The sequence below is a fragment of the Mobula hypostoma genome, chromosome 12, assembly GCF_963921235.1.
Source record: "Mobula hypostoma chromosome 12, sMobHyp1.1, whole genome shotgun sequence".
NCBI classification, from domain to species: domain Eukaryota; kingdom Metazoa; phylum Chordata; class Chondrichthyes; order Myliobatiformes; family Myliobatidae; genus Mobula; species Mobula hypostoma.
This window is the reverse complement of record NC_086108.1, coordinates 50163581-50179105: the sequence shown is the minus strand read 5'-3', so window position 1 is coordinate 50179105 and position 15525 is coordinate 50163581. Positions and strand designations below refer to the sequence as shown.

The following is a 15525-nucleotide window of genomic DNA, read 5'->3' as shown; positions in this document are numbered from 1 at the left end:
TAAGGTGAATATTTTTTTGGAATTCAAGAAGATAATGAAGGCTCAGAACAAATGTTTACTTCCTAAGAAAAATGTAGAAGTTTCCAATTTCAACAATGGCTAGATAGTGGAGAACAAAGATTAAAACAAAATGTGTTAGCTTATCAACAGATAATGAAAGCTCAACCTGGCAAAGAGCTTGAAGGGACAGGGGCTGAAATCAGAAGAGAAATTAATGTTAAGAGTGCATATGAAAATATAGTGGCAAGTAAAATCAAGGAAAATACAACGATTTCTATAAAAGTGTGAAGGGAAAGAGTGGATCCAATTGGGGATCAGAACAGTAGTCATGTAAACTTTGAAGGAGTACTTTTCAATTGGCTTTACAAAACAGAAATAACGGAATGAAATTAAGAAAGGGTGTGAAGTACTGGAACGATAAACGTGAAAGGGGGGAGAGCGTGAGAGCAAGAGCAAGCGCTTGGGGATGGGAATGGGGAGAGGGAGGAAATCTTAAAGGGCCCAGCATCCTAAATGAAAGTAATTCACTAGGTTGGATATAAGAATGATGGGAGGAAATATTCTGAGCCCGTGTTATCAGTTTCTTTTCTTTAAATTTTTTGCTGGAGAACTGCATGGTAGTTAATATTGATACTGTACTGCTTTAAAAAAACATTGGCTGAACTGAGTAATTACGGACAAGTCTGACATGGGTAAAGGACATTTATTGGTAAAATTCTGTTGGACAGCATGAGTCAGTATTTAAAGAAAAAAGGTTAAACAAGGTCAAATTGGCATGTCTGATTAGTAATTAAAACTTTGCAAATAACTTCAAGGAGTCTCAGTGAGGATAGTACATTTGATAGAGCATCAGATGAAATAAGTTTCAGTCACTGAACACGAGGAAATCTGTTGACTGTACCTCTTCCTAGAGATGCTGCCTGACCTGCTGCGTTCACCAGCAAATTTTATGTGTGTTGCTTCAGTCACTGAAACCTATTTTAGTCTGCTTCAGCCACCAACAGTCAGAGCAATTGAAGAGTGAGGATAGTTATTACATTATCCGTTTATCTAGCTACTTGGCTTCTCCCTTGCAGAAAAGAGCAACTTACTTAAATTTTGCAAGAAGTGTAAGAAAACAATTTGATAATGAGCCACATAGTTGTTAATAAGTAATGATGATTGGGGATGTACAAGAATCCAGAATTAGAGGAAAGATGGTATCTGAATCTTGTGGGGCTGGAGGAAACTGCAAACAGAGGCAGTGCAGAGGAACCTGAAGTTAATAAGGCAAAGTTTGTTTTTCTTGCATGATTGGAAATTTTGGTATTATCATTAACATACAATAACCATTTCTTGGTGTTGGTTTTTATTCATGGATGCTTGGGATTAAAATAATGAGGCAGAACTCCTGGGGAGTGGGAAGCTGTTTGTTCTTGCTGCTCCCTTTCCATTGGACTTGTCCTCCTTGATAAGTACTATCTGCACAAGATTGCCTCAGATCATACTGGAATTCAGAAAGTAAATTATAAGATGTGCTTTGACAACAGGCCAAACCACACTCTTGGCTCTCAAACCTAGGTCTTTGTGTATAAAAAAAACTATACAAACTCTTAAATAATTAATATTTAAATACATAGCTGTAAATTAATTAATTAGCTGATCTTCCTCCCAGTCACTATTTCCTATTCAAGTGAGGAAAGTCATTAAACCTGGTGCAGTTTCCTGTGTAAATTGTGGGAAAACTGCAAGTAGGTGAATTACCACGGAACTCCATGAAGAGTTAGAAAGTAAATTAGAGTACACAATTAAGGAATCACTTTGTTATTTTATGGTGCTTTAGATTGACCATGATATGAGAGTACTGGTTACCCATTGGTCCCTTAAAGTTATCACAGCTGGGAGAGGTAGTGGGGAGAAGCTCCCACTACCTATTAAATGCCCCCAGTGGAATAGCCTGAAATAGCTTTTGACAACCAAGTCAAGCTCCTGGCCTTCATGTGTGGCTTAGCTACCAAGCCCAGTGGAACAGTTGCTGACAGGGGAAGGGGCAAAGGTGGGTTACTGGCATCCTATAACCAGTCAGTTCAGGCAGATGGGCTTGTCAGCCATGAGTGGCAGCTCATCCAGGAGAAGGGTAACTGTGATCTCAAACCTCCGCTGCCTTGTGGCTATACCCACTCATGGGGAAGGCTTCAGGAAAAAATCCAGAGCTGGAATCTCTAAGGCAGTCTTATGTTGAGTTCAATGCTGACCGGCAGCTCCTGCGACACTGCTGGTGCCAAACTGTATCGGTCTCTGTTGGTCCTTTGGATTCATCAGCTGTGTGGAGAGGGGGAGCTTGCTCACCATATTGTACAGCCCTGACTTGCATATCACATAGGTAACTAGGACACAATATCCACGGCTGACCTCAACAAATGGAGGGTCTCATTGGTTACCCATTGGATTACCTTGGAATTGTGCAACTTATTTATTAATTTGATATTAATTTGTTTTTCCATGATAGGTGGTAGCATTGTATGATTATAAGGTCTCATCGCCTGTTGATCTGAGCTTTCAAGAAGGGGATGTCATCCAAGTCTTAGCACAAGGTGAGAATTATATAACGTCACTGCCAATCACTTAATATGAAATAGTTAATGTTGTTGGCATTGTCTCATAATCTTGGGTCAATTGTTTTGTTAGTGATTTGTAAATATATACTGTATTATCAACCCAGCATGTGATATTTAAAGTACATACACCTGAAATGTTATGTGTGTAGTCACATTGGCCATTTAACTTCACAAAAACCAAAATAAAATTCTGCCTATGTAAGATCAAACACGTTGATTTGACAAAGTCACCCATTCCATAAATATGAATTGTCAGAGCCTATGGCATCAGGGGACAAGTAGCAGAGTGGATAGCAAGTAGAGTACAAAACAGTCAGGGTTGAAGACAGTTACTGAGGTGGGTGAAAGATGGGACGTGGCCTTTCACAGGAACTTGTACTGTTCACACTTGCATTCCATTCTGTGAAATTAGATGAATTTTAAAATCAGAATCAGAGAATACTAGAGCACGAATCCAAGCCCTTCGGCCCAACCAGACCATGCTATCCGGCCAGATGCCTGTGCTTGGCCCATATCCTCCAAGTACTAATTAAATCACACTATCGTATCAGTCATCTCTGGCAACTCATTCCACATACTTACTACCCTCTGCAAGTTGCCCTTCTCACCCTAATCCTATGGCCCTAGTTTTGGGCTCCCCTACCCAGGGTAAAAGACTGTTAACAAATGCCTCACCTATGCCTCTCATGATTTTAAAAAATTCTCTAAGGTGTCCTCTCTTTCTCCTCTATTCCAAGCCTGGCCAACCTCCCCTTATAACACTGGCCCTCTAGTCCTGAGAACATCTTCATAAACCTTCTCTGCACTTTTTCCAGTTTAACCATATCTTTCCTCTGACAAATGACCTCAACTACACACAGAACTCCAAATATGGCCTCACCAACTACTTATACAAATTTAACAATGTTCTAATTCAATGCCGTGAATGATGGAGGCTATACTAAACTCCTTTTTTCATCACCGTCACACCACTTTCAACGAGGTCCCTCTGTTCCATTAAATCTTTAGTGTCCTACCCTTCATAATCCTACAGCAGTTTAACCTTCCAAAAATATATCAGCACACTCAACTGCATTGAAGTTCATTTGCCACTTTTTGGTCCACATCCCTAATTGATCAAGATCCCCTTGTAACCCACAATAACCTTCTTCACAATCAACACCTCCAAATTTTGTGTCATCCACATAATTACTAATCAAACCTTGTGCATTTGCCAAATTATCTATATAAATAACAAATAAGACCCCTACAGCACACCACTAGTCACTACCCTCCATTCTGAGAAACAGCCTTCAACCACCACCCTCTGCTTCATACCTCCACTTAAGGACATCAAATAGATCAGTGTAATCCAAAAGATAATTAAAAATGCAGATTGTTTATTTAACATTTAATGTAAATAAAAGGTGAGGGAGTCCACCATTAATAAACAGATCATATACTACTTTGATAACAAGACCTTCGACAGACTGGATTAACAGTCTGTGGGAACTGAATCAGAATCAGATTTAATAACACTGGCATATGTTGTGAAATTTGTCAATTGAAGTGGCAATATATAGTTAAAAAGGCCATCAAAAAAAAACATTTCCAAAGTAATTGAGATGAAAAACCATTGAGCTACATGAAACATATTGAACCTTAAAAAGGCAAAAGCATTTGCAGATTCTGAAAATCCAAAAAATTGAGACGGTGTACATATTGGAAAAACTGTGAAAAGGGAGAGGATTATGTTTAAATCAGTGACTTTTCATTGAACCCTTAATTAGAACATTATTGAGACCTATGCAGTGTTTTAGATTAATACCTTAGTATCTGAATGCTTTGCTATCAAGCAGAGCTAAATGGCCACAACTGTTATACAGAAATAGATACCCTGCTCACAGTGCTCTTAAGCAAGGAACTTGGTGCAGAGGCCTGCCATAGCCTGCTGCTGTGCCAGGTACAGTACTGTGCAGAAGTTTTAAGCACATACAGCTAGGGAGCCTAGTACTTTTGCAAAGTACTGTAATTTTATGCATTACTCTATACTGCTGCTACAAAAAACAAATTCCATGACATATGTAAGTGATGATAAACCTGATTCTGATATGGGTCTCTATTGTGGATTTGTGGGAAGGGGGCAGGGAGGGGGGAATCATGGTTGGGGAAAGGGGAAGGAAAGGGGAGGGAGCAGGAAGCACCAGAGAGACATTCTGCAATGATAAATAAACAAATTGCTTGGAATCGAAGACTTTACCTGGTTTCTCAGGGCTGGGTGTGTCTGCACCCACGCCACCCCTGCCCCTGGTGCTCTTTCTCTGCCACCTGTCCCACCCTCCCACAGTGCTCCACCCTCGCCACTCCCAACATCCTTTACTCCCGCCAAATTTACAGACTCGCTCTCCGCTCTACGTTGACAAGTACAGTACTGCGCAAAAACCTTAGAAATCCTGGTTACATATATGTACCTAACACATTTGCACAGTATTGTGCATGCTTGAGGATTCAGTCCACAACTGGCACTTCTTACACAATGAACAGTTAAAGGTTAAACAAATCTCATTGTTACTGGGCTCTGTGGATTGAATCACAAAAGCAACACCAGGTGTTGGGCGAGTTTTAGGGAGCTGTATGGTTGCACCGAGTGGCACTGAGTATGTGCCTCAGCTGTTCCATGTGTTAACAAATTGCCTGCATCTTACATTCTTTCCCATCAACCCTTACCGGATGCAATGAATGTTACCATCTTCCCCTCTAGTTTGTAGTTGCTTTTCATAACCCTTGAGACTGCTGTTTGTTCTCCAACACTAACACCACAGTCTGCTTCTGCTTAGATTACTCCATCCTTCCATAATGTTGCTGTAAATTCCAACTCCTATGAAAACAGCTGAAATGTGTCTTTTTTTCTATATGTTGCTCAGTTAAAAATCATTGTGGAGAATATGATTTATTTCATTTCAAAGCCTGAATTTTTTTTATCCTAAATAAAGCACTGTACTCCAATCAACACGTTGTATTAACCATAAAATTGCAGTAGCTCTTTTAAAAATAAAAATAACATTTTTATCAATGAAGGTGGTGCTTCTAGCACACATTAAAAAAAATTAACGATTCTTTCATTCCTGAGACCTTTATGATATAATTTCATAAAACAGCAATCCCACTAGCAGAGAATGAATTTCATTTTGCTCAAACTCTATATCCTCTTTGGTAAAATTTTTTTCAGGATTGGACGTCAAAATCTTGGTGGCAGTGCACTATACAGGTGAATCAAAAATAAATGCAAACATTACATCTAGTTAAACTATCATTGATAGTAAGCCACTGCTACCCTACAATGGCAGGATAAGTAAATCTTCCTCTTCCAAATTTCTAAACAGCCTCTGTTGTTCACAACTAATCTTCCTCAAGATTACTCCCCTGGCATTTTGCATCATCTTAGCTTAACTAGAATTTCCTATAAAAGGAAATGCTGCAAGTGTTTAGCAGGTAAGGTAATATCTATGAAGGTCACTCTTTCTTCTTCCACAGATGCTCTCTGCTGCGCATCTTAAAACTTATTTCATACCTAGAGCATCAGTAATATTTTGTTTATTTGCCATAATGATTCACTATACACTATCAATTATATCTGAGTTACTCTCTTCAATAATTCCAATACAAATACTTCCCAAAACTCTATTATCTTTGAGAATCTACAAATTACATTTTTCTCCTCTCTGGAGTTCAATGTACTTCTAACTAATCAATGCTTTTCCTTTCAGTGATTTTTTTTTGGTTAAATGTTTGTCATGGACCTTCTCAAGTTAACAGAATTTTAAATTGAGGCTCAAAGTTTCACTTTTTAAAAGGGAACAATTGTAAATATCTCTTTTCCTGTTAAAATATAGCAGTAGACCTTTTAAATTATGAAAACAATTCTAATTACATCCTTACATAGTCACAAATTTACTTTCACATCAAGCTTAGAAATCTAAATCTATAGAAACATATTATCTGCATTCTGTTCTAAACATACTTGAACTGCTTTGTTTTTGTCTTCACAGTAAACAACAACTGGCTGGAAGGGCAATGTAAAGGAAACACCGGAATTTTCCCAGTAACCTTCATCAAAGAATTGAACGTGGCTAAACTTGCTAATCCATGAATCTAGCATGCAAGCAATTGATTTTAAGCCCTTGAATTTGCACTTCCTTGCTCAGGAAATTGGAAATAAGTTTCCTCCTTTTGTGAGTGCTAAGCTCAAGAAAGGGCTACTTAGTATTAGTAGTTTCTCTAAATTATACTGATCTTTTAGCAGTCCCTCAGGATTGAGAATGATATACTTTTCCTCCAGTTCTGGAGGCAACAAAGTGCTTGATCTGAACCACAGACCCTGCCATAGGTGAGATTATTGGAGCTATTTAGGATTGTCAGGTACAAAGGATGTGTTGCACTCTGCCATTTTCATTGGCCTTTTACATGCTTCTGAACACACAACTTGTCAGCGTTAACCCAAACCCCTTCATTTTTCAGCCATTTCTTGTTTTGCGCATGTGAATGAGGCGGCCCAACATTTGGAGATGGCTGAGTGTAATTAGAGCCTCAGTGCTGATGGAAAAAGACTTCAATTTTAGTTCACTTGCACTCCAGTAAATATGGACAATTTTGCAACAGTACCTCTCAAGTCCTTTTAGGGCCCTGTTGCGGATTGTCTCGACATTGATATTATCAGAATCATCACAGACATAGACTCTTTACTCACAATACCCATCTACTCCTATTTATCAACATTTGATCCATAGCCTCTACACCTTGGTAATTCAAGAATTCATCTGAGTACAACTAAAATGTATCAGTACTCGCCACCGTGACCAACATAGCCAATGTGTTCTAGATTCCAATGATCTTTTGGTGAAAAAGTTATTTGGATTTGTTTTGGCTCTTCTCCCTTAAAGTGCCTGTGCAATTAAGTATGGTGGTAAAAGCAATATATGGTATAGTAAGGAAGTGACAATTTGGTTCAATTTGGCTTCATTTTCAGCACAGGCGTTGTGTGCCAAAGGGCCTTTTACTGTGCTGTACTGTCCCACATTCAGTATTCTACCCCTTACAATAAAGCCTCATTTGAGATCCTACTGAAATAAATTTCATACTGTTTACCCCATCTGTGGCCTTCATAATTTTGTACCCCTTCATCTGCTTGGAAAAAAACAAACCCAATCTCATTTCAAATCTGATAAAACTCCATGCCAGCCAATGTCCTTGTAACACACACAAAATGCTGGAGGAACTCAGCAAGTCAGGCAGTATCTATGGACATGAATAAACAGTCAACATTTCAGGCTGAGGTGCTTCTTCAGCACTGAGAAGGAAGGGGAATATGGCAGAATAAAAAAAGGGGGAAGGGAAAGGGGGCTAAACCTCCTTCATACAGCTACATTGAAAATTTTGCCAGATAGTTAAATGCTCATTTCCCCCACAAAATGTTTAGAATTTCAGTTAGGAACCAGTATCCAAAAAGGGCAGGTTATATTATGCAGTAAAGTTGCAGATTTATATTTGTTGAGAAAAGTGAGAGAATTTAAAACAATATCCTGAGGCGGTTTGATAGTGTGTATGGAAAGAATGCTTTCCTTCTTGGGGAGAATCTGAAAATAGAGCAGCAATTATTTCAACAGATGATGTTTACTCCAAGGGTTGTAAGCTGAGGATATGTAAACGAGGTGATAGGATACTATAAATAGGCAGGAATGTACAACTTATTGTACAAACACCCCACAGTGTCCTTATTAAATGGCCTACACCAGGCTTCAGATATGTACACCAACTGTCATCTCTGTAAAATCCTCCACTTCCTTGGAAGAGTAAGTGATCAACATTTTTCACGTTTCCCAGGGCAATACCCCCAAGCACAGTGGTAAAATTGAATATATAATCTGTAGCTTGAATACTTAAAATTAGGTTATCCAACCCCATTATGGCATGGCATTTGCACCACTTAATACTAGACCCCCAAAAACAGCCTGTTACTCAGAGCTCTATTCATGGGAAGAAATTACAAGGCAGACAGAGGAAAATATATCCTCAAAGCTACCTCTGTAATAATGGAATATCACCAATGACTCCTGGAAAACCTGGTCCATGACTGTTTAAAGTGGGAGAAGAGCAATTGGGATGGTATTAGGAACTAAGTCCAAATATGAGGAACACAAAGCATTGCTTAGAATAGTAGAAGTAGCACACCATTTCACAAACAAATGATTTCACCAGTCTCCTCAGGCACCTCCTACTCCATCTGTGGGAGTATCGAGTTCAAATGCAATTAATTATCATTCAACCATACATAAATACTCATGAATTCAGCCAAATGAAACTGTGTTCCTCCGGGACCAAGGTGCAAAACACAATACCAACAATCATACACCGAATAAGGTACATACAGCACATATAAGGTAGTAAGTGAACAGTCACACAAAAAAAGCCCAATTTCCTAAGCGAAATGGCCTGTAAATTGATGATGCATGGGTGTTGTTGGTAAGAACAAGCAGTTCTCAGTAGTCGGCAGACGGACGCACACATGCACGCAATCCAGCTTGTCTTCTGAGTGAACACTGGAAGGCAGCACTGCCAGGAGGGCCAGTCCTTGCTATAAATGAGTCCATGCAACTCCCCCACCGTCGGTCTCACCAATAAACCAGTGAACTGGACTTGCAGTGTTTTACATTAGCAGTGTACAAGTGTCTTACAATTGCAGGAAAAATGCCCAAGACAATCACTCTCAGTTAGTCTGCACACCGTCTTCGTGCATTGACTCAGACACCTTTCTGTAGCAGGCAGCCACAGGGTTTGCACTGAGTTCAGCTCCTCCGCCAACAAGTAACTCGCTGATGGGGTAGACCTGCAATACTTGAAGTTCTTAATGTCCTGCATTGCCTTATGATTGTAAAAAATGTTTAAAAAGACAAGAAATTAGAGTTCTCCCCTGAGCCACCTTATATTCTCTGACTGGAGTGGAAGCAGCTCATCCTTCAACCCAAAAACCTGTCAGAGCCAGAAATCATAAAGCAAGTTTCAGGGCCTACACCTGCTTCTAATTCAAATGTATCTTAAGAATGATAAACTTAATAAACTCAGTGAATTAATTGCCTTTGCTCTCCTTAACAAGACTTCAATTGCTTGTCTTATTAAAGTATTTTTTCATACTAAGCTGACAACTACAGAATCACATACTTGGGTCTTAGGGACGACTTGGATGGTACTGTCCACTTTATCTACCTGGAATGGCAGATGAGTTACTTTTCATTACAATTCTACCTACTCTTGTTTTAGGTAGCAGGTGTGTAACACATTATTATAAGTCCTCCAATCACAGGTGAGATATAATACAGTACTTGAGATTTTTTTTCCTCTGTTGATTAAGAACACCGGGGTACTCTATTGGAAAGGAATTTAGCAAGCCCATGTCAACAACCATCTAGATGAGCAAAACAACATTATGAAATTTAGAAGTGACAACTCAACAAGTTTCAGATGTGTAATGGGATTTATAAAATTCAATTTGTTTGATACAGGCAGTGCCATTTCTTCAAATGTGACTTCCCCTCCATTAGACCTTCTCAATTTAGTTCTCAACTTCATCTGGCCTTCTGGCCCTTGACTAAAGCCACAACTATGGTAAACACTTTGGTTCTGTCAGACATCTGGATGAAAGGTGATGACACTTGCCTCTAAAGGAAACCATTTTGTTTTAGAGGAAGGAACATGTTGGCAAAATAGGAGAAAACAGGGAGTGGGTGTGCTGCCCTGATCTAATAATAGTGATCTAACAGCATCAGGTACCATAGGAGTCAGCCAGACTTTGCTGTATCTCTGCTCTTTCCTTCCCATCTACCCAATAATACAGAGCCACATCCTGTCCTCCTGCCTACTCTATCCCATAGAGTTCATACCAGCAGACTCCACATTACCAACAAAGTCCAAAAACCTGACTCCTCAGGAAGAAATCCTATTGCCATCCATTTGACTTAGATTGTTCTCATGCTCAGTGTTGCATCTGACCCAGGGACTTGGGATTGGTTCTGACCTGAGGGCTGGCCATGAGCTTCTCCGCTGAGTGCTCCAGTTTCCTCCCAAATCCTGAAGTTACTCTGGTAAGTTAACTGGCTGCTGCAAGTTTTCCTCTTAGTATAACCAGAGGGCAAAAAAAGGGTGTTCATGGGTGTGCACGACATAATAAGTTGCAAGGCTACAGAAATGGACGTTGGGGTGGGGGAATGGGACTGCTCTGCAAGTAGTCAGAGTAGACTGGAATGGCCTCCATAAAAGCATAAGACAATAAAACATAGGAGCAGAATTAGGCCATTGGGCCCATTGAGTTTACTCCAATACATTATAGCTGACTTACCCCTCTCAACCCCATTCTCCCAGTAATCTTTGATACCCTAATTAATCAAGAACCTATTTAATTATACTCAATGACTGCCTCCATGCCATGTGTGGCAATGATTTCCACAGATTCACTACCCTCCAGCTAAAGAAATTCCTCATCTCTGTTCCAAATCCGCTCACAATACACAAGTGCAGTCTGACATCCTTATAAAGCCTCAGCATGATATCCTTGCTTTTATATTCCAGTCCTCTCAAAATGGATGCTAAAATTGCATTTACCTTATCACTGACTCAATCTGCAAGTTGACCTTTAGGAATCCTGCACAAGGACTCCCATTCCCTTTGCACCTCTGAGTTTTGAACATTCTCCCCATTTAGAAAATAGCCCACATCTTTATTATTTCTACCAAAGTGCGTGACTATGCACTTCCTTACACTATATTCCATCTGCAACTTTGCCCATTCTCCCAATCTCAGAATCAGGTTTATTATTACCGGCATGCGACGTGAAATTTGTTAACTTAGCAGCAGCAGTTCAATGCAATACATAATTTAGAAGAGAAAAAAATTAATAAAAAAGAGTAAATCAATTACAGTATATGTACATTGAATAGATTAAAAACATGCAAAAAACAGGAATACTGTATATTAAAAAAGTGAGGTAGTGTCTATGGATTCAATGTCCATTTAGGAATCGGATGGCAGGAGGGAAGAAGCTGTTCCTGAATCGCTGAGTGTGTGCCTTCAGGTTTCTGTACCTCCTACCTGAAGCTAACAGTGAGGAAAGCGCATGCCCTGGGTGCTGGAGATTCTTAATAATGGATGCTGCCTTTCTGAGACACCGCTCCCTGAATACGTCCCGGGTTCTTTGTAGGCTAGTACCCAAGATGGAACTGACTAGATTTACAACCCTCTGCAGCTTCTTTCGGTCCTGTGCAGGAACTTGAACCTGCTCACTCTCTCCACTTCTGATCCCTCTCTGAGGATTGGTACGTGTTCCTTCGTCTTACCCTTCCTGAAGTCCACAATCAGCTCTTTCGTCTTACTGACAGTGAGTGCCAAGTTGTTGCTGTGGTACCACTCCACTAGTTGGCATATCTCACTCCTGTACGTCCTCTCGTCACCACCTGAGATTCTACCAACAATGGTTATATCATCAGCAAATCTATGGATGGTATTTGTGCTATGCCTAGCTACACAGTCATGTGTATACAGAGAGTAGAGCAGGGGCTAAGCACACACCCAAGGTGCGCCAGTGTTGATCATCAGCGAGGCAGATATGTTATCACCAATCCACAGATTGTGGTCTTCCTGTTAGATAGTGGTCTGTCCAAATCCTTCTGCCCCTCCACCTATCTTTATATTGTCCGCAAACTTGGCCACAAAGCCAGCAGTTCCTTCATCCAAATGATTGACATACAACATGAAAAGAAGTGATCCCAAAATCAACCCCTGCAGAACATCACTAGTTACCAGCAGCCAACCAGATAAAGGCCCCTCTTGTCTCCTGCCAGTCAGCAAATCTTCAATCCATGCTAGTATTTTTCCAGTAATACCATGGGCTCATTTTACCTCCTTGTCAAAGGCCTTCTAAAAATCCAAATAAACATTATCCACTGACCCTCCTCGACTCTGACAAGCCTGTTACTTCCTCAAAAAATTTCAACAGATTTGTCAGGCAAAATTTCCCCTTAAGGAAACCATGATGAATTTGGCCTATTTTGTCATGTGCCTCCAACCTCATCCCTAATAATGACTCCAACATCTTTCCAATCACTGAAATCAGGCTAACTGGCCTATAATTTCCTTTCTTCTGCTCCCCTTCCCTTCCGAAAGAATAGAGTGACATTTGCAATTTTCCGGTCCTCCAGAACCATTCCAGAATCTAATGATTCTTGGAAGATCATTACTAATGACTTCACAACCTCTTCAGCTATCTCTTACAGAACCCTGAAGTGCAGTCCTTCAAAATTTTCAGCTTCCGAAGCACCTTCTCCTTAGTAATAAGGACACTCACTTCCGCCCTCTGACACTCTTGCATTCCTGGCATTCTGCTAGTGTCTTCTACAGTGAAGACTGAAACAAAGTTCTTATTAAGTTTATTAGCCAATTCTTTGTCCGCAGTTACTACCTCTCCAGCATCATTTCCCAGCAGCCCAATATCCACTCTCAACTTTTATTCTTTATATATCTGAAATAACATTTTATATCCTCTTTTATATTGTTGGCTAGCTTATCTTCATATTCCATCTTTTCTCTCTTTATAGCATTTTTAGTTGCCTTCAGTTGGTTTTTGAAAGCTTCCCAGTTCTCCACCTTTCCACTGATTTTTGTTATATGCCCTCTATTTTGCTTTATGCTGTCTTTGACTCCCTTGTCAGCCACGGTTGCCTCATCCTCCCTGCTTCTCTGGGATGCATCTTCCCTGCACCTTCTGAATTGACCCAGCAACTCCAGCCAATGATGTTCTGCTGTCATTTCTGCTAGGGTCCCATTCCAATCAACCTCGCCAGCTCCTCTCTCTTGCCTATGTAATTCCATTTACTCCATTGTAATACTGATACATCTCACTTTACCTTCTCCCTCTCAAACTGCAGAGTGAATTCTATCAAACTATGATCACTGTCTCTTAAGGGTTCCTTTACCTTAAGCTCCCTAGTCAAATCTGGTTCATTACACAACACCCAATCCAGAATTGCCTTTTCCCTGGGGGTCTCAACCACTCTGACCCCAGCACCTGAGAGACAACATGTCTCTTTCATGTCCACAAGCTCTGCTGTCTACTTCTCTAACTATGGAATCCCCTATCACTACTGCCTTCCTCTTCTCTCTCTTTCCCTTCTGAGCCACAGAGGCAAATTCAGTTCCAGTGCCCCAGTAAGTCACTCACCATCCCCCCACTCCCCCACCCCCCCGGTATCAAAAGTGGTATACTTATCATTGAGGGGAATGACCACAGCAGCATTCTGCACTGACTGCCTATTCACTTTCCCTCTCCTGACAGTCACCCAGTTACCTACCTTCTGCAACTTAGGAGTGACTACCCCCCTGTAGTTCCTATCACCTCCTCATTCTCACACGAGCCAAAGCTCATCCAGTTGCAGCTCCAGTTCCCTGCACTTAACATTTTGCATACAGCTTTCCATATCATAACTGCATTCTCAAGTCTGGCTAAACAAAGCAATAACCACCAGAAGTATAATTTTAACAACTGCAGTCCAAGTTTTAAACATACTTATTCAAAGACTGCAACCTCATGACATTTTCCCCATTAAAATAAAAGAGAAGCTTACAGTAATATGCAGACAACAGGAATTCTGCAGATGCTGGAAATTCAAGCAACACACATCAAAGTTGCTGGTGAACGCAGCAGGCCAGACAGCAGTAATATAGCATCTTTCCTAACCGCAACATCTGCCAGTCTTGTACAGTGTATGAAAGCTGTGCACAAAAGCTCCATGAATAGTAATATGATTATAATAAGAACTATTTACTTTTACTCATATTTATCAAGGAACAATATTGGTCAGACATCAGGGAAAATTTTCCTGCCATTCATCAGTCCAGTGCAACAAGTTCTTTCGAGATCACCTGAAAGGGCAGATAAAACAAAACTTCCTCTGAAAAACACCCCCCAAAAACATGGTATTTTGAACAGCACTACAAAGGAGTGCATTTTCAGTTTCTGGTACTCATCTCTGGAAGGGAATTTGGAATACTCAGCCTGCCACTCCAGGGATGTCTACACAACATTCTTAAATACAATTCCATGGGAAGCTATATTATTTCAACCAGCTGGTTCTTTTCTATATTCAAACACAAGACATTGCATCATTTTATTTGATAATAGGGCATTTAAACCAAGCTCAATCCTACATTTTCATTTGGAGCAGAGATCACTGCATAATGGGCAGGAATTTTTACAGATACAGTGGACTCTGGTTTTTGTTCTTTGTGTTGTCCCAAATAAGTGGCTATTCTGATTAACCTATGGCCCAATTAACCAATCAACTAACAGCTCATATTTCCTTCACTTATTTGGGATTTTAAGCTGCTTAATTGGGGACTGTTGCCAAACAGATTCTAACCAGCGTCAGTTGTGTGTACTCGTGTGCCCGTTAGACACTATACCTTAGAGCAAACAGTTTTTTAATAGCATCAGTTGCATGTGTTTGTGTTCAAGAAGCAGTGATTTTTGTCACCAATAGCTGTCAAGAAACGAGCAGTAAGACAATTTGGAACTGTTTTCCTCACTGATTCTTTGAGACTTGGAGATGCCAGGAATATGCAGGAGTGAAAATGAAACCATTTCACTACTTCAACAAGTTAGGAAATATGGAAGAATTTGAAGGTATTGGCAATCATTTTGAATGTTAAAGTGAAAATGAAGATTTGGTGCATGTAACTGTCAAAAAGATTGTATGAAGGTAGTCCATTATCTACACTAGGTGTCTGTGCTGATTTTTTCATTTACAGTCAATCAAAAGAACACAGTAGTGTACAATGGATTAATTCCTCCATCAATTACAATTAGGAAATAATAGTTTTATAATGTTGATGGTGTTCTAATTTGTTC

The 15525-nt window shown here is 40.1% G+C and overlaps 1 protein-coding gene across 2 annotated transcripts in view; it reads left to right on the top strand.

Annotated features, from left to right (window-relative positions):
- The window catches only part of ncf2 (neutrophil cytosolic factor 2), a 55501-nt gene extending 44746 nt beyond the window's left edge, over window positions 1–10755 (top strand). The window contains exons 14-15 of one of the 2 annotated variants that reach the window (XM_063064053.1): window positions 2489–2573; window positions 6626–10755. In XM_063064053.1, the coding sequence (XP_062920123.1) occupies window positions 2489–2573; window positions 6626–6726 (186 nt within the window). In that variant the 3' untranslated portion in view covers window positions 6727–10755. The remainder of the gene's footprint in view (window positions 1–2488; window positions 2574–6625) is intronic. The other variant, XM_063064052.1, reaches the window with a different exon arrangement.
- Window positions 10756–15525: the final 4770 nt, after the last annotated feature.